This window comes from Myotis nattereri, assembly GCF_964212035.1.
Source record: "Myotis nattereri genome assembly, chromosome: 6".
Classification (NCBI taxonomy): Eukaryota; Metazoa; Chordata; class Mammalia; order Chiroptera; family Vespertilionidae; genus Myotis; species Myotis nattereri.
Window position 1 is genome coordinate 79361718 of NC_138081.1, and position 25599 is coordinate 79387316.

At 37.2% G+C, this 25599-nt stretch overlaps 1 protein-coding gene across 1 annotated transcript in view; it reads left to right on the forward strand.

Moving 5' to 3' along the window:
- MED23 (mediator complex subunit 23) overlaps nt 1-25599 on the forward strand; it is a 42722-nt gene that overhangs the window by 9823 nt on the left and 7300 nt on the right. Inside the window, exons 10-24 of the mRNA XM_081094049.1 lie at nt 285-380; nt 930-947; nt 6168-6368; nt 9240-9383; nt 12627-12772; nt 13775-14020; nt 15423-15565; nt 16807-16981; nt 19236-19399; nt 20434-20558; nt 21444-21646; nt 21735-21915; nt 22869-23039; nt 23435-23651; nt 25041-25291. Coding sequence (XP_080950175.1) covers nt 285-380; nt 930-947; nt 6168-6368; nt 9240-9383; nt 12627-12772; nt 13775-14020; nt 15423-15565; nt 16807-16981; nt 19236-19399; nt 20434-20558; nt 21444-21646; nt 21735-21915; nt 22869-23039; nt 23435-23651; nt 25041-25291 — 2481 coding nt within the window. The remainder of the gene's footprint in view (nt 1-284; nt 381-929; nt 948-6167; nt 6369-9239; nt 9384-12626; nt 12773-13774; nt 14021-15422; nt 15566-16806; nt 16982-19235; nt 19400-20433; nt 20559-21443; nt 21647-21734; nt 21916-22868; nt 23040-23434; nt 23652-25040; nt 25292-25599) is intronic.

Genomic DNA, 25599 nt, shown 5'->3' on the forward strand with positions numbered 1-25599 from the left:
TCCTTACAGTGAAGCGTAAGACTTTCATGTGGCCAGCTGAAGTCATTTTTTAAGTTTAGACTCTGTCTGACTTCGGGCAAGTCCCTCTGCCTTATCAAATAAGGGATGGAATAGATTAATTTCAGCAAGCACTAAAATCCTATGATTTTTTTTTTTTTTTTTACTAGATACTGCCTACAGTGTGCAGGTAACAAGTGCCTTTAGAGGATTTTTTGATCCCAATTTCAAATTATTTGAATTTACTTTAATCTTGAAGCAATAATTATTTTTTATTTTCTTTAAAGGATCTGTTTGAACCACAGACTGCTTTGTTGAGATATGTATTGGAGCAGCCTTATTCCAGGGATATGGTCTGCAATATGCTAGGTTTAAATAAGCAGGTACTGTACTGTGATGGAAACCTAGTAAATTCTGTGTAAAATCTGCACTATTCTTTTCTCTTTTCTTTGCTATAGCTAACTGAGCAAAACAGTTAAAACTATTTGGTGATTTTTTAAAAATATATGATTTATTAAACAATGTATTGTTCCTATCATATATATATATATATATATATATTGCTTTCAGAATGTTTAAATTAAAAAGGAGATATTTTGAAAGTTGATTTATTTTGCATTGCTTTTTTTTCTATAAGGCCAGTTTCAAGTATACCTTTTGCCAGAGAAACCTACACATGACTTAACCCTAATTTTTTATTTTTGTTGTTGTTTGGGTGTCCTTTTTTATAACCCATAGTATCTTCAGCATGGCCTCATTGCTGACTTTTTTGTGGGTGGGTATATGTTTTTGGTGGTTTAACATGTGGGAGGGTTTGTGCTGACTCTGGGTTCCTTGAGGCTGGCCTCATAGTCACTGTTTTGTCTTTTCTTTTTTTCTTCCTTTATTTTTGTTCTGTCCTGTCTTGTCCTGCCCATCCTCCAATGCTCTAGACCTTGAACATTGCTCAGGTATGTTCACAACCTTACTGTTGTATTGTGACTAACGATACGCTGGCCGCTTTGTAGCCACTGATTCCGTTTAGAGAATTCATGTATGGTCGGGGCTTGAAATTGGCAGGACCATGCTAAGACCAAGGCCACTAAAACAAATTCTTCTTGGGATATGAGAGTTGTTTTTGGTGGATTGTTTTTGGTTTTGGTTTTTGGTGTTTTTTTTCCTTATTTTTTTTCTTTTTAACAAAGAGACAACACCTGGCACACAATAAAGCCTGTCACTTTTTTGATGGGTTGTTTTTCTCCCCACTCCATTTTACTGTTTTTCATACTTTAGGGCTAAAGCGAGCCTGGTGGAATTTTTAGAGATGGAAAGATTTGTGGTGGCCTTTATCTTTCCAGACTTTTAAAACAGAAATAAATAACAACATCAATAAAAATACTTATGTTGCTTTGTCTTAAAAAAGAAAAATTAAAAACAAAACAAAGAAAAGAAAAAGCACTTTAATAGAGATACATTACTTTTAAAAGTTGGAGTGGTAAACCTTATACAGAGAAGGATTTTTTTTGGAAACATGGGGATTGACTAAGAAATGTCACACTCTTAGGTGACCCCACACCTGCCTGACGAACACCCTTCTTGTCAGTCTCTGCCCGATGTGTCCTCCTAGAGTGAGCGCCTCTCAGCTGACGCTCCCCTAAGGTGGGAGAAGGACACTGTGGCCAAACTTTGTAAATCAAACTCTTATGCAGTCCCAAGTCTGTTCCCGGACTTTTCACCTTGGAGACTTTAAGCAAAATAGTGGTTCCAATTATTTTTGTTAAAAATTTTTGAGCCCAACATATTAAAATAGACCAGCTTTTTTCTTTTAAAAAGACGTTCTTGTCTAGGCTATATAAAATAGCGTTACTGTTTGCAATACTATAGTGAAGGTTGTGCCAGTGCTTCCATTTATAAAGCCCTATTTTTAAGGACATATAGCTTGGCCATAAAACTTGCTCAGTGTTGAAACTTTGCATGCCAAACCTCACCCTGGTAGCAGTATCTCTCTTATTATTTTAAGTTTTTTCTTCTGAAAAATTTACCAAGTTTCCTTGTTTGAACAAGCCTTTGTACATGTGAAAAGTGAAGCTGCTTCACAGTATATGACAGTTACCTCATATAATCAATTTGTCAATTTAACACCTTAAATACACAGTCATTAATTCTGATCAACTTTCACTTGAGTTAGAGGTAAGTATTTAGTTAACCTTGAAAGAATGCTTTATGCTGCTTCTTAAAACTAATTTTTGCAATGAACTTTAAATCCAACAACTCAAGTTTTTTACAGTTGGTGGATAAATACAGCAGTGGTACCCTCCCCCAGATAGCCTTAGCTATCATTTGCTGCTTTCTTTTGGGGGCAGTTCTTCTCAAACCAGAAATTGACAAAACAACTCAAAGAAGAGTATCTCTGATCCAATCATTTTAATAACAAGTTTCAACCTAAAAAAAGTTTATGACTAAGACATAAATCCATAAAAAATAAAGTTTATAATGGAAATGCTGACAGAACATTATTATTATTGGTCCCACTGAAGTGTAAACATTGTCAAAACTTTACGATTCATCAGTAGTTGTTTTGTAGAAAACTGTAGTGAGTGAACTTGTAGATGGAAGATATGTGCTGAATTGACTTGATATGTTATTTTCACCATCTGGAAAATAAAGAAAATGAGAACACACAGTATAAGAAGCATATGATTAAAAATAAGCAAGTTATCTTACCACGTCTTTTATCATTACAAAACTATATCCTGCACTGTACTTTCTTGTCCTTTCTCTAGCAATGCAGTAATTAATGAAAGCTTGAAACTTTTAAAGAGCTGTCTATATTGCATTTTCCAGTAGGAATTGGGCTATATTTTATCTTAAAATTGGTTACATTTAGAAGGTCATAAATAGCCCAGTTCTGTGACCAGCAAAGTGAAATGTTCACAGTGGAAGAATACTGTTTTGCGTGTTTACACGAGTTTGTGTTCTTTCTACTGAATAAGAGCAAGTTCTTGTGTGGTGGTGTATGAACTCTGGCTACCCTGTGACAGTGAAGTACTAGACTAATCACTGTTTATCTTTGAAAGGCACCTTTAAAGTGGTATTAACTGGCACAGCGCTCCAGTTCTTATTGGCAGAGAATAAATGACATACAAAAGGGTATTTTTTCCCCCAGCTGTTCCTGAATAGGTATTGCTTTAAAATTGTTTTCTATCTCTAGCCAGCATTGCTCACTGGTTAGAGCATCGGTCTGCACATGGAGTGGTCGTGGGTTCAATTCCAGTCAAGGGCAGGTATCTGGGTTGCAGGTTCAAACCCCGGCCCCGGTAGGGGCGCATGCAGGAGGAGGCAATCAATTGTTGTCTCTCTACATCCATGTTTCTCTCTCTCTCTCTCTCTCTCTCTCTCTCTCTCTCTCTCTCTCTCTCTCTTCCCCCCCCCCCCTCCTTTCCACTCTCTCTGAAAATCAATGGAAAAAATATTATGGGGTGAGGATTAAATAAAATTTGTTTTCTAGCACTGAAATAATTATTTAAAGTTAATTAAGTCCACCTAAGTACATGTTAAAATTTCACCACAAAAGCTGTACCAGAACTGTTATATAAACATGTTAGAGGCTACTTAGCTAGAATATGTTTAGGACTGAAAAAAGCCTTATCATTTGCTGTTTGAAGTCATGATGGGAAAGAATCAGGGGCATGGGTAAGGGTTACTGTTAATGTTTCTCAATGCTTAAGCTTTTTAATAAGAGCGGAAAATTTAAAATGTTCCAATATAATTTGAGCTATTATGCAGAATGTGAATTGTTAAAATATTGAATTTAGATTCATGTTGTTAAAAGAGGTTGAAATATGCATATAGAAATAATGTAAACTAATTCAACTTATATGCTTACATAATGAAGACTTAAATTTATAAAAGTTTCAGAATAGTTATGAGTAACCATACACATGTGTCCATTGGCTTACAGAATTACTATAGCCTAGTGACTGATAATTAACTTTTATTTACAGATTATTTAACTGCTTTGCAAATTTTCATTTGTTCTACTTTGTAAAATAATCTATGTGATGGAGAGTCTTAATTTTAGAGTACTTTCCTTAGTAATTGAAAACAAAAGCCAAACTTCTATTCTAAAGTAGTAGCACAGATTATTGGGGGGGGGGGGGGGGGGCATTATTAAAATTGGCAAGTAAACAAACATGTTTAAGTTATCCCTAAACTTGGTTTGAGAAATATCCTTGGCTTTAACCAAAAATACCTGGGAAATATAGAGTTAATCCTGAGAGATGTTCTGCCACCCTCATCACCGGGCCAGTTAGGCACCATAGAGATTCCTGAGTGATTTAATTCTTTACAGAAAATTTGGATCTCATCTTGAGTCGTGGTATATATGGACATATCATCAGCTTTAACTAAATTTCCTTCTTTGTCAAAATCTTAATATTTTTGGTTTTTCTCCTTAAATCATTAACTGTATGACCATCACTACACCCCTAAAATATATAGGTAAAAATCTAGTTTTTTTAAAAAAACCAAATAGCTCATATTAAAAAGGTTAACTCCTGAATGACTCAGATGCTAAAACCAATTTTATTTAGTTTTCTCTTTTTTCCTAAAGCAGATTGATGAAAGACCATCATGGATGGAGGAATAGGTGACAAATTGGTTAGTTTCCAAACTAAAAGCAAATTCCCACCACTAATGGAAAAATTCCTACTGGAAATAATGGCTTTACTTCTTTTCACAAATTTTTCTGACTCTTGTATACTTTGAATGACCTCACTCTAAATTTGTGTTGTCTGACACATTTCTTAGGTTGTTGGTGGTTGGCAGAACTAGTGAATTTCAAGCCCTGTACACAGTAGTTTTGCATGCTGATTTAAGAAATAGTTTGTAGTGTTGTCCGTTGCACTTTGCTCTGCTTCATAATGATAATTACATTTGGAGGAAAAGTACTGTAGTCTCAACTGGTGGTGTTACTATTGCTCTTTGTAAACTGTAATGTGGTTGAACTGTGAACATGGCATTGTGTTTTTGGAAAAAAATATGAAACAACCATTGATGCTTACTGTTTTGGATAGACGTTTGTTTTACTTGCATGCTTTAAGAAAGTGCAGCTATCTTGAAGCTTTACAAGTTTGGAGCTGGCAAAGAGCATGCAAAAGAGGGGATGCTATTCATTATGTTTTGTTTTTTTTTCCAAATTCATCCCCATTTTGCATTTTCCCCCCTAAATTTAAAGAAATCATATCCCTTTTTCATGGCAAAAGACGAACAATTACATCTAAAGTTTAGAAGGAAAGCATGTATATTAGTAATTGTATTCACTAGAAAGGCATCTAATTGCCTGGCTATTAAGCCATATTATATATTTTACAAAGGAAATACGAAAATGCATAAAGTATGGCTTAACATATATCTTTTGGTAAAAGTATACATTTTTAAATCACTTTAAAATGCGTAAATCATTTTGCCTCTAGAAAGGGAAGTTGCATTTTCATTTTTAGTGTTTAAACTCAGTTCTTTTTCTTGTTTTAGAATTTAAAATAGTCTAATTTACATTTAAAGCTGCATTATGTTTGACTTCTAAAAGAGCAGAGATGAACTTTGAGACCTATTTTTTGCTGAGGAAGTTTCCATTTCAGTATCAGAATCAGTGACACACATTGAAAAACAAATATTGAGTAGTCTGGCAGCTATTTATGTATACCTCTGTGTATAAAGTTAGAGTAAACTTGTGGTGGTTACTTTAAATTCACACATTTCTTGGCTTTCTTATCACAATATCTGATTCCTGGAAATCCAGGGTTTTCATATTTTGAGTTAGATTGCGAAGTTAATACTGCTATCCCCATTTCATATGCCTTTTAAATTAACTTCTTTCAAAGGATAAATAACAAAATTTTATACTCTGCTGTGCTGTTTGTCAAATTGAAATAATGTCTATAGTGAAAGTCAAAAGTTAATGGGAAGTTTGTCTTGTATGAGACCTGAAAAAAATTTTTTTTATGAAACTCATCCTCTGTGATTATATAACATCATGCAGCTTTAATAGACTAAATCTAACCTTAACTGTCTTAAGTTCAACTTCATTTCATGCTTCTCAGCCTCTTGTTACAAATAATGGCCATTAACTGGAAACTTGGGAAACTAACCAGGAGGCTTTTGGAATACTGTATTTAATCTCTGCCCTACAGCAAAAGCAGCGCTGCCCTGTGCTGGAGGACCAGTTGGTGGATCTGGTGGTCTACGCCATGGAGCGATCTGAGACGGAGGAGAAGTTTGATGATGGGGGAACGAGCCAACTCCTGTGGCAGCATCTCTCGAGTCAGCTCATTTTCTTTGTGCTTTTCCAGTTTGCAAGTTTTCCACATATGGTCCTTTCTCTTCATCAGAAGGTTAGTACTAAATCTTTTGTTAGAGAGCTTAGCCTGTTGAGTATGTTTTAGACTGGCGTGGACAGTGTCTTGTGATGTCAGCCCTGGAATGCCGGGGTCCAACCCCAGCGGGTCCAGGGGTCCCCAAAGGTGTGGACGGAGTTGGCGAAGAAGGAATGACACGGAGACAGCGTTCAGTTGATCATCATAGCCGGGTTCTCTTGTCAGGGTCTCCAGCCAGGTTCTGTAGCCGGGTTCTGTCCAGGATCTTTTGCCATGTTCTCTCCAGCGAAGTTCTTCTGTCCCTAGAGAACGTTCTGTGTAGGTTCTGTGCCAATTTCTGTCTCTCTCTCTGTCTCTTGCTGTCTTGTTACATCTGTATTTATACCAGTTGATTCAATCCTATCAATCTCTATTACAAAGGTTAGGGCGTTTCTTATCTCCATTCCAGGGAGTAAAGATTATGTAGCTTAAGCATGATTGTTCATAGTTAAAGTGATTAATTACCCGCCTGGCACTTAGTTAAGAGGTTTTATTCCCTCCCTAACTTCAGGGGAAAATCCCTACCTGGGGAAACAACCTTTCTCAGAGAGGAGACCTTGGTTAAAACACATAGTGCCAAGAAGGTGAGCAAACATATTAAGAACAGTATGCCATATATGCCAGGTCCCTTGAAACAGCAAGCATGGACCGGCTCCCGGCAAATTCCCCCTTTTTTATTTTTTAAAAGCAGGCATTAAAAAGAAAAACCCCAAATGCTCTCTTGTATCCATTTTAAGAGTAGGATTGGCGCTTTCTGCTATTACCTGAGTCCTGATCTATCACCCCAGGGAGAGCTTGCCAATCCTGCACTTTCCCGGGGTGGAAAGGCTGCAGTGGGGTTAAGGATAAGGCTCCTTGGGCCTACCTCCTCCCATGCCTTTACATTTACCTTTCCTTCCTCAGAAAAGCATGGACATACTTCTTGTATAAAACGTTCTGTCTGACTAGGAGTAACCTTAATTCCTCTGCTAGCAAGCATATGTGTTAAAAGATCAATACAGAGTCTTATTTCTTTAGACTCAGTATGGCACATCTTCTTAATCTAAAGATCAATACAGAGTCTTCTTTCTTTGGACTCAGTATGGCACATCTTCTCAATCTAAGAATCAATACAGAGTCTTCTTTCTTTGGACTCAGTATGGCACATCTTCTCAATCTAAGTTCTGTACTATCCACCTTCTTTCCCTACTTATCCTCTATAGGGGGGTCTGTAGTACCCTGGTGGAGTCCTATCCGTCCCGAGTGTGGGGTTCTCAATGGGGGGTGGGGGAGGTGGCCTTACCTAGGGGAATCCTGTTCCAGGGGTTCCCAAAGGTGTGGACGGAGTCGGTGAAGACTATCCACCCTCTTCCTATGGTGGAGTCCTATCCGTCCCGAGTGCGGGGCGCTTACCTAGGGGTCCCTGTTTGGGCACCATATGCCGGGGTCCAACCCCAGCGGGTCCAGGGGTCCCCAAAGGTGTGGACGGAGTTGGCGAAGAAGGAATGACACGGAGACAGCGTTCAGTTGATCATCATAGCCGGGTTCTCTTGTCAGGGTCTCCAGCCAGGTTCTGTAGCCGGGTTCTGTCCAGGATCTTTTGCCATGTTCTCTCCAGCGAAGTTCTTCTGTCCCTAGAGAACGTTCTGTGTAGGTTCTGTGCCAATTTCTGTCTCTCTCTCTGTCTCTTGCTGTCTTGTTACATCTGTATTTATACCAGTTGATTCAATCCTATCAATCTCTATTACAAAGGTTAGGGCGTTTCTTATCTCCATTCCAGGGAGTAAAGATTATGTAGCTTAAGCATGATTGTTCATAGTTAAAGTGATTAATTACCCGCCTGGCACTTAGTTAAGAGGTTTTATTCCCTCCCTAACTTCAGGGGAAAATCCCTACCTGAGGAAACAACCTTTCTCAGAGAGGAGACCTTGGTTAAAACACATAGTGCCAAGAAGGTGAGCAAACATATTAAGAACAGTATGCCATATATGCCAGGTCCCTTGAAACAGCAAGCATGGACCGGCTCCCGGCACTGGAAGAAGTTCTGAGTCCTACCTCATGTTCTGCGCAGTGCCTATGTGATTTCTTAGCTTCATTTTCTTATCATTATAGACACTGGGTTTTGTAATTCGTTCTATATATTTGCAGTGCAAAGATCAGGGAGTACAAGAGGAAAAGATACTATAGGACCCTCAGTGAGCTCCTTACTAGTGGAAAGATAGAGACATAAACAATTTGATTATAATTTAGTAGTTTTCATAGTGAAATAATGTTTCCCTGAAGGGAATGAAGAGCCCCAATTAAAGACATAGGGGTGGCTTTATCAAAGAGATCTTGAAGCTAGTTAGCACTAAAGGACAAATAGAAATTTGCCAAGAACAAAAACTGGGAAAGTGTTTCCATAGTAACAAGTTCATCATTTGGAAAGGTATAGAAGTTTTTTTTGATAACCAGTCCTTGAGGATTTTAAATTACATTTGATTTTAGACAAAAAAGCCGAGAAGCTTAGAATTTTAAATTAAAATTTTTTGTGTATGATAAAGCATTCCTCATGTTTTGATGAGATATTTTTGGTAATTATCCCATATTAAACTTGATTCTCGTGCACATGTGATCAACTTAATTATGTCCATAACATTTAATTTTTGATATGTATAGTTTTAGTGGGGGTCAGGAAGGAAAGATATATGTTATATTAAAATAATTTAAAAGGCTTTCCACGGTGTGTCTTGAGTTGAGACTAAGTAATTAGTAAATGCCAAAGTTAGAGGCTAACATTCTGAAAGCAGGGTTTCTTCTTTTTGTTTTTTTCTTTAAATGTTGCATCCAACTCCTTAGTTGTGTAGATATGTATTTAACCATCTTTTACAGTTAGCAGGGCGAGGACTGATCAAAGGCAGAGATCATCTGATGTGGGTTCTCCTGCAGTTCATTTCTGGAAGTATTCAGAAAAACGCACTAGCTGATTTTCTCCCTGTCATGAAACTCTTTGACCTTCTGTACCCAGAAAAAGAAGTAAGTTTTACTAAATGGTTAACAATGTGGTGATTGAATTATGTCTAAATTATGCTTAAGGATTTTAGTGTGGTTTTGTGAAAAGAGCACTGGATTTGAAAACTGGAAATCTGAGTTCTTACCCCAGTTCTGTAACTAACCACAATCATGGGATGGACATTAGGTCTCTCTCATCATTAGCCTACTCATGTCTAATGAAGAAATTGAACTAAATTATTTTTGAAGTTTATCTTAAATCACAATGGGACATTTAGTATAGCAAATTTTTTCCCTACATTTTAAGTAGGTTTACAATTTTAAAAAGCATTATACTGTTTTTATCTATACATATCATTGAATGGCCACATGATATTAGTGTCTGTGAATATCTTTTGTTTGCTAATTGAGTGTGTCCCCCTCTGTGTATTATTACATAAAGTATTTGAGTAAAATATGGCATGTCCTTATGATTGCCATTTTTTAAACATCTTATACTAGGCATTTTCATCATTTTTTCTTTTTTAATTATATAAGCTTCAAGTGTACAACATTTATAATTCAGCATCTTTATACACTACAGAGCAATCATCCCCAAAAGTCTAGTTTCCATCCATCACCATACAGTTGACTCCCTTCATATCTCTCACCCACCTTTCTGTAATTACCATTCTGTTCTCTGTATATATGAGTTTGTTTTTGTTTTATGTTGTTTGTTGGGTTATTTTTTATTTTATTTTTTAAGATTCCACATGAGTGAATCAAATGCTATTTGTCTTTCTCCTTATGACTCATTTAGTATTATACTCTCAAGTTTCATTCATGTTGTCACAATGGCAAGATTTCATTCTTTTTCATGGCTGAACTAGAGGTCCAGTGCACGAAATTCGTGCACTCGGGGAGCGGGGAGGGTGTCCCTCACCCCAGCCTGCGCCCTCTCGCAGTCTGGGAACCCTTGGAGGATGTCCTACTGGCAGCTTAGGTCCGCTCCCCAGAGGACATCCTTAGCGCTGCTGTGGAGGCAGGAGAGGCTCCTGCCACCGTCGCTGTGCCCAGCTCAGGGCTTCTAGCTGAGCAGCGCCGCGCCCCTCCCCCCCCCCCCCCCCCACGTGGGAGCACACCGACCACCAGGGGGCAGTTCCTGCATTGAGCGTCTGCCCCCGGTGGTCAGTGTGCATCATAGCGACTGGTCGTTTGGTCAATTTGCATATTAGTCTTATTATATAGGATAATATTCCATTGTGTGTGTGTGTGTGTGTGTGTGTGTCTTTATTCATTCTTACATTTATGGACACTGAGGTTTTTTCCCTATCTTGACTATTGTAAATAACACTACAATGAACATAGGGGTTCACATGCCTTTTCAATTAGTGTTTGCAGATAAATACCCTGAAGTGGTAATGGCTGGATCATATAGTTCTATTTCTGAATAAATTAGTGGCTGCACCAATTTACAGTTTCACCAACAGTGTACAAGGGTTTCCTTTTTTCCACATTCTCTCCAACACTTGTTACTTCTTTTTGTTGTTGTTGTTTATAGTAGCCATTCTGACATGTATGAGGTGATATTTCATTGTGGTTTTGATTTGCATTTCCTTAGATATTCATGGGAATTTTCCCCCCAAAATTTTCATTTATTGACTAGTGACCCGTTGCATGAAGATTCTCACAATAGCCTTCTTTCCCCTGGCTGCCGGCACCGGTTTTCCTCCAGCACCCGGGACCCAGGCCTTTGGTCCAGCCGCAGCAGAGAGGCTTGGCTTCTCTGCTCTGGCTGCTCCCAACCCCTCCTTCCCCCCCCCCCCCCCCAGCTCCTTGAGCGGAGCCCAGGGCGGGCTGGAAACCTGGGTTGCCCCCGGCGACCCAGGCCCCCAGCCATTCCTTGAGTGGAGTACAGGGCCGGCGGGAAGCTTGGCTTCCTCTGTCGCCGGGAGCAACCCAAGCCTCCTCGCTCCAGCTCCATGGCCGCCACCATCTTCAGTCGTCTTGAGCCTTTGCTCTGTGCCTGCGTGTGCAAATTTACACGTTGTTTGCAGGTAGTTTTTATCGCGCACTAACAGGTGGCGCGGGCCATTTTTGTAATTTTTTGCGCAAATGGCAACGTTCAGTAAAATTACGATAACTTTAGTTTACGTATTTATACGTTACCCGCATTCTACCGCTAGTCTATAAAAAACGTATTAATACGTGTCCCGTGCTCTACTACCAGTCAATGTAAAACGTATAAGTAAAACGTATAAATATGTTTCCCGCATACAATGTGTTAACCGCCATCTTTGTCAGGTTAATTTGCATAGTTGCTCTGATTGGCTGGTGGATGTAGTGGAGTGGCTGAGTGACGGAGTGATGGTTAATTTGCATGTTTCTCTTTTGTTAGTGTAGATTTTTGAGACAGGGAGATAGAAAGAGACATCGATTTGTTGGTCCACTTATTTATGCATTCATTGGTTGATTCTTGTATGTGTCCTAACTGGGGATCGACCCCACAACTTTGGCGTATTGGGATGGCACTCTAACCAACTGAGCTTCCCTGCCAGGGTATTTTATGGAAAATTTTAAATGCACAAAAAAGTAGATTTAATAGAAAGTAAACTCCTAAGAAATATGTTTCTTTTTTCCTTTTTACCTTGTTAATGCTGGACATTTTAAAAAAATTTTAAGTTTTATGTTCTCAAAAAGTATATATGTAACTTTTAGAAATTTTGTGTTTTCAGTGTATTTATCACATTCAGTAAGATTTCATAGTGTTTAATTTTTAAAGAATAGACATGATTGTGAATCCTCTGTAGCAGGAAAAGCTTGGCTAAGCACCTGTGAATTTATTATTTTCTTGGTAAGTCAGAACAATTTTGTAATAATAGTTTCAGTGTTTCATTGCTGTTTTATCTTCTGATTTATATTACTGAATAATCAAAGAACAATTGGAAGTAAATTACTATAGCATGTGTTTATTATTTTTATTTATTTATTTTTAAATATATTTTTATTGATTTCAGAGAAGAAGGGAGAGGGAGAGATAGAAACATCAATGATGAATTGTTGGTTGGCTGCCTCCTGAATTCCCCCTACTGGGGATTGAGCCTGCAACCTGGGTATGTGCCCCTGTCCGGAATCAAACCCAGGACCCTTCAGTCCACAGCCTGATTCTCTATCCACTGAGCCAAACCAGCTAGGACTGTAGCATATTTTTAAAAGACCTATATCAGAAGTAGATTAGTAAAATAGTTTTAATTAGTTAATTTTTCTCTTTCTGAAAATATTTTTTAGTGTATCCCAGTTCCTGATATTAACAAACCTCAGTCAACTCATGCCTTTGCAATGACTTGCATTTGGATTCATCTTAATAGAAAAGCCCAAAATGACAACTCCAAACTACAGATTCCAATACCTCATTCCCTAAATCTTCACCATGAGTAAGTATTTGTAGCTGAACAGTTAATTATTTTTATTTTATAAGTGGTGGATTATAGACTAATAATATTCTTAGTATTTGTGTAAAGATGGAAATCCCCCCACATTCATTGGCAGTTAGGGCGAACATTTAATGTGTATGTCATACCAAGAGAAAGTGACCAATATCTGCATAGAGAACAACTAGAAAATTAATCCTATTGACCATATATATATATATATATATATATATATATATATGAAACATATAAATACTTTACTTTTATATGTCTTATATGTACATATATGTTTATATGTTTTACTTGAATTAAAGTTCTTAATTTCCAAAAATAATGTGAACATGTTTCAAAATTTCTTAATACTTAGGATTTCATCATGATCTGACTGAGATGTCTTTCACTCCCTGGGCTGCCAGGGCTGATTGAGCTCATCTGTCTGGTGTGCTCCCTTACGTCATTCTCTAAGCTATGGTTACTCAGAGGTGTCCTTTTTAGATAAGATTGGGCTTCAGTCTGAGGTATTGGGAATAGCTGAACTTCCCACCCAGAACTTCTAAAAAAGACTTCATAAGAGACTATAGGATAGTCAGACTTCACATTTCATTTCGCTTTCATTTTATGAGACACCCCTTAACCATCTTTACATAGTGACATCTATAATGAAGGCATTTCATTGTGCTTAAGCAGATAGATAATAAATAGAACCCTAGTTCATGAATTTGTGAGTTATTTCTTCCTTTCTGAATCTTAGTGCTGTATGTGTAATACATACTTACAAATACTCATTAATTATTAACTTATAATTACTTAAATTCTTTCTGAAGTGCTACTTATACTTTTATATGTGTTTCTACTTTACGTTTTGGACAGAAACTATAAAACCTGTAGGAATAAGTATAGTATTAGTAAATAATTGCATGAAATTAAACTTTTCTAAAAGTGCAAGTTAACTTCCTGGAAATTATTTGCATTTTTTCCCCTCTTTAATGGGACTTGAAATTTTAGGTTCCTACAGCAGAGTCTTAGAAATAAAAGTTTACAGATGAATGACTATAAGATTGCCCTGCTGTGTAATGCCTACTCTACAAATTCAGAATGTTTTACATTACCCATGGGAGCTCTAGTAGAAACTATTTATGGAAATGGAATTATGAGGATACCTCTTCCTGGAACGAGCTGTTTGGCTTCGGCATCTATTACTCCCTTACCAATGAACCTCCTGGATTCACTGACAGTTCATGCCAAAATGAGGTATGGGCTCTTTACTTGGTCCTGTGTCATGTAATTGATACCAGTATAATGTAGACTTGATTTAATGATTATGTGTGTGTTTTATGGTCAAGTACATTTTAAAAAAGTAATTACGGTTTTTTATTATAAAATTATAATTTTTTATTATAGGATTTCTAGAATATACAAATAAACCCAAAGAAAATAATTACCATAATCCCTCCATGAAAAATAAGCATTATAAAGTTTTTGTGTATATTTTGAGTCATTTTTTCTATGTATGAATATACGAATTTATGGATTTTTTTTAACAAAATGGGCTCTTACTACAATACAATTTTATAACCATTTTTTTCCTCCATATAATCTATCAAACACTTTTTTAAGTTTAATGTTCTTCAAAAATATCTGTTTTAATGGCTACAACAAAGTCTTTTGTGTGACTATAAATGATTAAAAAATTTTTTTTGTTGTTATTTATTGATTGATTTGACAGAGATCAGTTTATTGTTGCATTCATTGGTTGATTCCTGTATTTGCCCTGACTGGGATCTAACCCACAATCTTGGCATATCAGGACAATGGTCTAACCAACTGAGCTACCCAGCCACGGTTGGCTCTAAATGATTATTTAGCCAGTTCCACATCATTGGACATTGAGGTTATTTTTTAACAATATATTTTTTAATTGATTTCAGAGAGGAAGGGAGAGGGAGAGACAGAAGCATCAGTGATGAGAGAAAATAATTGATCGGCTGCCTCCTGCACTCCCCTCAACCCATGCATGTGCCCTAACGGGGAATCAAACCATGACCTGGTTCATAGCTCGCTGCTCAGCTCTTAAGTATTGGCTCAAACTTTAAATACTATGTAGGTGAATGAGAATTCATCTGTGGGCCTCTAAGTGGGATTTCAGTTCTAGAAAAGACATGCTCTTTTTCAGATAGCAAACACTGTGATAGAATTACACTCAGCGGTCGCCAACCTTTCGGAACTCCGGATGGTGACCACTGGTTTAGAGCATGTATGACAGAGTTGAGGGAAGCACTGTTAGAACCTAACGTTTGGGGCTTAGCTGTGATTTATTAAGTAATTCTGTAACAAAAGTTAAATTTCTCAAATGGTTTTAATTACATATTTAAAAAAGAAAACACACTGTAACCATTCAAGCATGTTCTTGTGAGTTTACCCAAAGCCTGCTTTTCCATGAGGAGAGGGATCCTGATGCAATTGGAAGCACCATGGAAACCAGAATAGGTTTTAGGTTGGACAGTGCATCACTACCAGTGTCCTGGCAACTTAAATGATTAAAGTGGGACTGATTCAATTCATATATTTAAGTTCAGATTTATACCAAGTTCCCTACAGGAACTTTATGTCAAAAATAGGGAGTTTTATTTGCTTTCCTTTTGTTTCTCCTCAGCCTTATCCACAGCATTGCTACCAGAGTGATAAAACTTGCTCATGCAAAGTCCAGTGTGGCCTTGGCTCCAGCCCTAGTGGAAACTTACAGTCGGTTATTGGTCTATATGGAAATAGAGTCTTTGGGCATCAAAGGATTTATCAGTAAGCCAGGACCTTCTGATGTTTATAACCATTGATCTATTCATTAATTCAACAAGTACTCTTCTAGGTGCTGGGGATACAGCAGTGTCACTGCCATCATAGAGACTACTGCTAATGAGAGAGACATACAAAAAAACTAATAAATGAAATTGAAGTATATCAAATGATGTCTTTTTAAAAAATACATTTTTTTATTGATTTCAGAGAAGAAGGGAGAGGAGAGAGAGAGATAGAAACATCAGTGGTGAGAGAGAATCATTGATAGCCTGCCTCCTGCAGCCCCCTACTGGGGTTCGAGCCTGCAATCCAGGTATGTGACCTGACAGGGAATTGAACCGTGACCTCCTGGCTAATAGGTCAATGGTCAGTGCTCATAGGCCAGGCTCAGGTGATAAGTCTTATAGAGAAAAATAAAATAAACAAGAGGGATAGGGTCAGGGTGGTGAGTTGGATTTTGATGTAAAGTTATGGTAAGAAAAGGGTGTTAGACTAGTGAGCAGGACGTGATCATTGTTTTCATGCAAGAATCATGGTCCTGTTTGCTTCTTCCTGGTTTGCTCCTGGGACAGCAATGAATACTGAATCTGACTGGCAGTATGAAAGGCGTTTTCCTGCATTGCAGAGGACAGCTTATAATATCTGTTTGCTATTATGTTGTTCTGAATAATAAATACTGTCTAGAATGGAAGTGTTTTTCTGATTCATGGTAATTCTAACTTTCACCAATACAATATAATTTTAATTTTAACCATAGTTACTCTTTTTACCAGATAAAAAGAGTAACTATGAGATCTGAATAAAACTTTCTTATGAGGGAGGAGGGAATAAGAGCATGTGTGATGCAATTTATGTGTTAAAAAGTGAGTCCTCTTGCTTCAAAACATTGGGAACCTTAATTTCATAAAAATAATTTTGAAAATAACTGAGAAGTGAGAACGGTTAGAATAATTTTCTTTTCAGACATACCTTGTGTTTTATTTTTCCAGATGAACTTGATTATTAGTTGTCAAGTTGCAGGGGAAAAAAAGCAAACTTGGTATTATTAACTATGATCTGGATTTTTTCCTTAAAATTAAAGTAGAAGTTATAGAGAACATTTGGAAAATACGTGCACTTATATATGCCTCTGTGCATGTGTATTCACAATCAAATCTTTACATAGATTTTACTCAGTGTGACTTGCATGTCTTTTAATGCACAGCTTTTACTAATTGGTGTCTTAAATGATCTTGTTCCTTAAGGTCAGCTTTTGCCAACCGTTTTCAAGTCTCATGCCTGGGGCATCTTACACACACTTCTTGAGATGTTCAGCTACCGGATGCACCACATTCAGCCTCATTACAGAGTTCAGCTCTTGAGTCATCTTCATACTTTGGCTGCAGTTGCACAAACAAATCAGAACCAGCTTCATCTCTGGTGAGCTCACTGGAGATTGTTTTTCTTTAAGATTTATAAGAAACTTTGTTGGAGATGGGAACTTAAATCTTTGCCTTACAATATTTTATGTAATGACATTGGTTAACAAAATTATACAGGTTTCAGATGTGCAATTCTATAATACATTATCTGTATATTGTTTTGTGTGTTTACCGCCCCAAGTCAAGTCTCCTTCCATCACCATTTATCCCCCTTTTACCCTCTTTTACCTATCCCCCCTTTCCCTCTGGTAATTACCATACTGTCATCTGTGTCTATGAGGTTTTTTGTTTGTTTATTTTTTGTTTGTATCTGCTTAATCCCTTCATCGTTTTTACCCAGCCCTGCAACCACCTTCCCCTCTGACAGCTGTCAGTCTGTTCTCTACCTATGAGTCTATTTCTGTTTTGTTTGTTAATTTATTTTGTTCTTTAGATTCCACATATGAGTGAAATCATATGGCACTTGTCTTTCTTTGACTGGCTTATTTCACTTAGCATAATGCTCTCCAGGTCCATCCATGCTGTCACAAATGGTTAGATTTCCTTCTTTTTTACAGCTGAGTAGTATTCCATCGTGTAAATGTACCACAGATTTTTTTAGCCACTCATCTACCATTGGACACGTGGGCTGCTTCCAAATCTTGGCTATTGTAAATAATGCTGCAATGAACATAGGTGTGCATATATTCTTTCAAATTAGTGTTTTGGGTTTCTTCAGATATATTCCCATAAGTGGAGTCACTGGATCATAAGGCAGCTCCATTTTTGATTTTTTGAGGTAACTCAATACTCCTTTCTACAGTGGCTGCACCAGTTTGCTTCCCCACCAGCAGTGCACAGGGTTCCCTTTTTTCCATGTCCTTGTCAATACTTGTTTGTTGATTTATTGATGAGAATCATCCTGACAGATGTGAAGTGATATGTTATTGTTGTTTTGCTTTGCATTTATCTGATGATTAGTGATGTTGAGCATCTTTTCATGTGTCTATTGCCCATCTGTATGTCCTCTTTGTTTTGTTTTTGTTAATCCTCACCCAAGGATATTTTTCCATTGATTTTTAGAGAGAATGGAAAGGAGTGGGAGAGAAGAGAGAGAGAAACAATGTGAGAGAGATACATCCGTTAGCTGCCTCCCACACATGACCTGGCCAGGACTGGGGTTGAGCCTGCAACCAAGGTATGCACCCTTGACTGGAATCAAACCCGGGACCCTTCAGTCCCTAGGCCAATGCTCTTACCCACTGAGCTAGACCAGCTAGGACATACATGTTTTCTTTGAAGAAGTGTCTATTCAGGTTCTTAGCCCATTTTTTAATTGGATTGTTTGTCTGTTTTTGTGTTGAGTTTTATAAGCTCTTTATAAATTTTGCATATTAACCCCTTATCAGATGTATCACTGGCAAATATGTTCTCCCAGAGTCCAGCTTTTTAAACAGAAATTTATTAAGATAATTGAGTCCTTGCCTTGGGATCTTTGGACTGAGCATAAGTACTTCAAAGGCCTTTGGCATTATGTTCTAACTTAGCCCTTTAGGATACTAGATTTAAACATACTTTGAATTATGGTTAAAGTGTCAATCATGTCATTTTGATTTTGCTCTAAATGAAAATATATTGCAAGTAAAAATAATGTAATTTTTGAAATACTGTTTATCTAAGTGAAATGTTTTAGTCCTATAGGCTATAGGTTACTGTTTTCAAATGTGTAAGCATGTCAGGTGGTTTTCACTATAAAATTTGCCACTTCAGGTTTTAAAAAAAATTAAGCAAAGCTCATCTCACACAAAAGAGATTTATGTATTTTTTTATTGAAATTAAAGAAGAGCCTTAGCCAGTTTGGCTCAGTGGATAGAGCATTAGCATTAGCCTGCGGACCAAAGGGTCCCGGGTTTGATTCCAGCGAAGGGCACGTACCTTGGTTGCAAGCTCCTTCCCAGCCCGGGCCCTGGTTGGCACTCGTGCAGGAGGCAACCAATCGATGTGTTTCTCTCACATCAATGTTTCTCTCTTTCCCTCTCTCTTCCACTGTCCCTAAAAAAAAAAATAAAAAAAAATAAAAAAAAAATCAATGAAAAAATACCCTCGGGTAAGGATTGAAAAAAAAGAAGGAAAAAAAATTAAAGAAGGGAAATTCATAGTTTGCATGTTTTCCCATTTTAATTAACCTAGAATTAATTTAATTCCATAATTCTGAAAGTTATATGCAAGTTAACTTTTTCATGTTTTTTTGTTGTTGTTCTCCCACCTTTCAGTGTTGAGAGCACTGCACTTAGGCTTATAACAGCCTTAGGTAGCTCCGAGTTACAGCCACAGTTCACACGCTTCCTTAACGATCCCAAAACAGTGCTGTCTGCGGAATCTGAAGAACTGAACCGAGCCTTGATATTGACCTTAGCTAGAGCAACTCACGTGACAGGTACAGTGAATCCACCACCACTGACAAAACAGTGAAATTAGAGTGTGCCATGTCTCTACTGATTATTAAGGGGATGACATGCTAAAAAGATACTTTTTATTTGTTCAAGAAAAAATAGTTGTTTTGATAGCCTCACCATTTCAGTCATTGATATAGATTCTTCTGTGTATTGTCACTTTAACCAGGGTGAGCATCAGTTTTCAGCCACTTTTCAGTAGTGGTTCTTAAGCTTTTCTCAGGACCACTTTGCCCTCTTTTTTAAAAAATACATTTTTAGCCCTAGCTGGTTTGGCTCAGTGGATAGAGCGTCGGCCTGCGGACTCAAGGGTCCCAGGTTCGATTCTATTCAAGGGCATGTACCTGGGTTGTGGGCATATCCTCACTAGGGGGCATGCAAGAGGCAGCTGAATCGATGTTTCTCTCTCATCGATGTTTCTAACTCGCTATCCCTCTCCCTCTCCCTTCCTCTCTGTAAAAAAATCAATAAAATATATTAAAAATATATATATATTTTTGTTGATTTCAGAGAGGGAGAGACAGATAGAAACATCAATGATGAGAGAGAATCATTGATCGGCTGCCTCCTACACGCCCTCTATTGGGGATTGAGCCTGCAACCTGGGCATGTGCCCTGACCAGGAATTGAAACATGACCTCCTGGTTCATTGGTTGATGCTCACCAGTGAGCAACCCCAGCCAGGCACAATATCTGCTTTCTTAATTCTGTTCTCTTGGCTCAAAGTGTGCTAATACCTCATTGTCAGAGTGAATTAAGTGAGCAATCATTGTACACTTGTACAGCAATCATCATTGATGCTCTGTAACTTAAAAAGATTCCCATTGTCTTTAGTCTTCTTTTCATTTGTGTTCATATCATTCATATTTAGGTCCTAAGCTGAATATTACTAGTTTAGCAGTAAATGCATTGCAGTGAAATTCTCTCCGTGTACGTAGTTGATTGTGACTTTCTCTATGATCTCATGAATTGTGATATGATCATTTAAATCAGATTATATCTGTTTGTTTTTGTTTAGATTTTTTTACAGGCTCTGACTCAATTCAGGGAACTTGGTGTAAAGACATCCTTCAGACCATTATGAGTTTTACTCCTCATAATTGGGCTTCACATACTCTTAGCTGTTTTCCAGGCCCACTACAGGTAATTTGGTCTTGAATTATATATGAAATCATTCGTCCCCTTTATAATGTTATTCTAGAGAGTTACTTTTGGTGACAGCCAAAGAAACGTTAGATTTTCTTATTATTTTTTTAAATCTTTGCTATTCCAAAATCTTGGGTTGTTGTTCCTTGTCCTATTCTAGGACTGTATGTTTCTTAAATTTTAATTATTACTGTTTTATCTTATTAGTTAATAGTTGTGAGAATTAATACATTAACTGAAAGTTTTTTTCTCTCATAGTATTAAAATGCAGAGAAATATAATTTAATGGAGCTTCACAGAATACACATGCTACACTTGAGTGCATTTAAAAAAAATCACAGAGAGAGAAAAACTATAAACTTGGCTTTTATAATACAGAGAAAGAAAACCTCATTTTCTGCTTTTCAGAGAAAAATTTAGGCACAATGAACATATAACTTCTAATAGGGGTAGACCAGTAGCTCTCAAACTTTTCAGAATCTCCTGGAGGATTGTTTAGATACAGATTGCTGCTGATACTGCCATACTCAGAGAACCACTGAGCTAATGTAATGGATTTTCCTTATAGCGATAGGGAAATATGTAACCAAAGGGCACATAAATTTCTGTTTCTTTTTTTCCAAGGTGAATAGAAGTATCAACAGATTATTAAGAGACTTGGGATTCAGGCTTGCTTTAGGAAATCTAAGAAAGGAGTCTCAGAGATAATCTAGTCAAGTGTGCATATTTTCCCAATATAGAAATTCAGGCCTTGTTACTGAGTTGCTTGAAGCACCAACAGTGCGATACTGTCAGAGTCAAGTCTAGAACTGGTTTCTTAATTCCATAGCCAGTGCTCTTTTTACTACAACCATTGAAGTAAACTTCTGGTCTATCTTTTAGGCATTCTTCAAACAAAATAATGTACCTCAGGAAAGCCGTTTTAATCTGAAAAAAAACGTGGAGGAGGAGTATAGGAAGTGGAAGTCAATGAGCAATGAAAATAATATCATTGCCCACTTTTCTAATCAAGGCTCTCCTCTCTTCCTTTGTCTTCTCTGGAAAATGCTCTTGGAAACAGATCATATTAATCAGATTGGTTACAGGTAAGCCCCAAACCTAGATCTGCATTCCATTTGGCAACCCATTATACCATACAGCAATATAATTTATTTTTTACTCTCTGCTTTCCAGAGTATTAGAAAGAATTGGAGCCAGGGCCTTGGTAGCCCATGTGAGAACATTTGCAGATTTCCTGGTATATGAGTTCTCTACATCAGCTGGGGGTCAGCAACTCAACAAATGCATTGAAATTCTTAATGACATGGTATGGAAATACAACATTGTTACATTGGACAGATTAATTCTCTGCCTGGTAAGAATATGCTTAACTTAATGTTTCTAAGCTGTCTATTCTCTTTTGGGTCAATGTATGTGATTGATAGATCTTCTAAGGATTTAAAAAAATTTATACTATAATTAAGCATTGCTATCACTTACCTAAGGAACTAGAGATTTCCCAGTTTCTTTACTCATTCGTTCAGTAAGTATGTATTGAGTATATACTATGTTCTATGCGCAGATACTCATGTCTGTCTAGAGTAAATAAGACAGACATGACCCTGGCCTTATGATGCTCTAAAAATATGAGCAGTTAGACCTGAGCTGATTCTCAAAGTTTCCCACTAGGGTCAGGAATGTTGAGGTCACTTCATTCCTTTGTAGGTGCTAATAACCATTAGTACAGTTTGGTAGCCACAGTCAGAACTGAATTCTCTCATAGTCACCCAATATTCCCCAAATGTTTTTTTCTATTGACTCGATTCTATTTCAGGTAAAAACTTAAGAAAAAGATACTGAATTGGGATGGGGAATGCTACATTTGTAAAAATACTATAGTGGTGATATTGGGGGTGGCTTATAGGTTAGCATTAATCTGTTACCTGTGGAGCATAGATATAAAGATGGTTATAGTCTACCACGTCTTTCCGATATACCTAGATTACAGGTTTGATCCCTGGTCAGGGCACATAAAAGAATCAACCAATGAATGCATAAATAAGTGGAAAACACATCAATGCTTCTCTCTCTCTCTCTCTCTCTCTCTCTCTCTCTCTCTCTCTCTCAAATAAACAAATTTTTTTAAAAGAAGCTACTTTTAAAAAAGATGTTACGATCTACTAGGGGAAATAATGCAAATCTATAAATCAATAAAAGAAAAGGATAAAATAGAGATATGGTAAGACTTTATTTATTTAGATAAAGTGGCAGAGCCATGCTCTTTCATAGGTTAGACATTTTCACAGAATTTTCTCTTGTTCTCCAAAGGCCATGCGTAGTCATGAAGGAAATGAAGCCCAGGTTTGTTATTTCATAATTCAGTTGCTGTTACTCAAACCAAATGATTTTCGAAACCGAGTAAGTGACTTTGTGAAGGAAAATTCCCCAGAGCACTGGCTACAGAACGACTGGCACACCAAGCACATGAATTATCACAAGGTACTAATTCAAATTAGTGCTTCCCTTAATCCTTTCTAAGCCTTATGTGGCTGTTGATTTGGCTGTTGTTTCTGTGGTTCTATTTCTCTCTGGTCTCTAAATTTCTTCAAGGTTCTAGAGTATCTCTAAAGTTATGAATAAATTAAAATTGCAGTTTTTGTAGACACGGGTTCATATAGTACAAAATGAAAAGAGTTATTACAAACCCTTTTATACATAATCACTTTGGGTGTATTTTTGGGATAAAAGATTTTTACCAAGTAAATGACTCTTGTTTTCATTGCATTGTAGGAGCAAACATGGTTTCATGTTCTTTTTTAAATGGCAAGTTTATTTAACTCCTTTTTAAGAGAAAAAAGATGCCCTAAACATTTACCATTTTCTCATTTCCACAGAAATATCCAGAGAAGCTGTATTTTGAGGGTCTGGCGGAGCAGGTCGATCCTCCTGTGCAGATCCAGTCACCCTATCTGCCCATCTATTTTGGAAATGTGTGTCTCCGATTCCTTCCAGTATTTGATATAGTAATCCACAGATTTTTAGAGTTGCTTCCAGTCTCCAAATCATTGGAGACTCTCCTAGATCACCTAGGAGGGTTATATAAATTTCATGGTGAGCTTTTTTAACTTTTAATTCCATCTAATAGTAAACAAAAGTGGGCTAGGCATGACCATATGGGCAACAGTTGTTCTAAGGATTTTGTTTTATTAAAGTGTTTTGAGGGTAAGTGCCATGCATTGATACCAGAAAGTCTCAAATAGATGACATAAAAATATGAATAGGTAATCATAGCAAATGTATTAAATAGAAAAAAAAGTGATATGTAAGAGATGCCTTATATTACACAGAGTGTGATTAATTGCCAGAGAGTATAGAGGGAGAAAAGTAATTGTTCACAACAGACCGATGTTACTGGGAACGAATTGGATTTTGGCAGCTTCTTGGATGGATAGAATTTCAACTGTGGTGTATGTGATTTGTATAAACAGAAAGGGTGGGGGGGTGGCTAGGCAGAAAGAATCTTCTGGAAAAATCATGAAGGTATTAAAAACAAAACACTTTGAAAACAATAGCCTTATTGGGCTAAATTGAAAATTCATGTATTGTACCTGACAGATCATCTTAAATGCCTGACTGAGAAGTTTGATTTTATAATGCAGGTAATCAAGAATCAACTAGAAGTTATTGAGTAAGATAATGACATGGAAAGCATAAGTGGAAAACATTTATTTTAGATAAATTCAGTTTTAGTTGGCAGCATGTCTTGGAAGAAGGAAGTCATTTCAACGCCTTATGTCAGAAAGCTCAGGTGTATGATGAGTATGTAAACAAGTATGATGGCATTGGAAATGATAAAGAAGGGACAGATAGTCAAGGAAGAAGGAATAGGACTTGGGTAGCTGGTTGTGGGGAGATTATCAGAAGAAATTAAGACAACTCTGAAGTGTTAAACCTGGTCCTGGAGCACAGCAGAGTCAGTGACAGAAGCAGGGGAGTCCCAGGGCAGCCACTATGGGGACAATGTGTCTTTTTCTGGGGCGGTTCTTTCTAGACCTTGATCTAAGATGTTTTCCTCCAGTTCAGAAGCTAGATTTGTCTTTTAGCACTACAGAATAGGTATGAAGTTAAAGTCCTTAAAAACACTTTCCGTTTGGATTAGGTGCTATGTGCACATGGTGCAGAAGGGTATGCCGTAAAATGTCCCATCCCTGTCCTCTAGTAAGGAATGCCTTGGCACATATGTTTCATTTTTTTCAGGATACATTTCCAGAAGTGAAATCGCTACCTCAGACTGTAATGAATATCTTTAAATACAGTTATGTATATTATTGGAAGCTTGCTGCCTTGTCCTAAAATTAAAATATTCACTGTCTAATTACCCAGCCTGTGAAATAAGTTCATAATCTTCTGAGCTATTTTTGGTAATCTGAAAACAGGATTTGTTTTTCACAGTTGTCGGTAACCAGATCGCATTGTGGTGATCTGTTTTCTTCTTGGCAGATCGTCCTGTGACTTACTTGTATAATACTCTACACTATTATGAAATGCACCTGCGAGAGCGTGCATTTCTCAAACGAAAACTTGTCCACGCGATCATTGGCTCTCTCAAGGATAATCGACCGCAGGGCTGGTGTCTAAGTGACACTTACCTGAAGTGTGCTATGAATGCCCGAGAAGACAATCCTTGGGTCCCAGATGACTCCTACTATTGCAGATTGATTGGCCGACTAGTGGATAATATCCTTTTTATTGTGATTTTCCAGATTCTGTAGAAATAAGTGCATGTATGATTTGTGAGAACGTGAGCTGTATTGTTTTTTCAAGGTAATATTTTTATATATTCTAAAACTTCACATTTCCTAAAGATTGTTTCTACTTTTACTTCTGGAAAGTTTTTGAAATCTTAAATTAGCAGCATCGTGACAGAGCGGCAGAAATTCACTTCATTAAAATTTATATTTAAAAACAGGCCTTACAAGATTTGTTTCAAAGAAAACAATCCTATTTCTAAATACTAGTAAATGTACTATTGTAGTACATGCATTTGTTTGCTATTGAG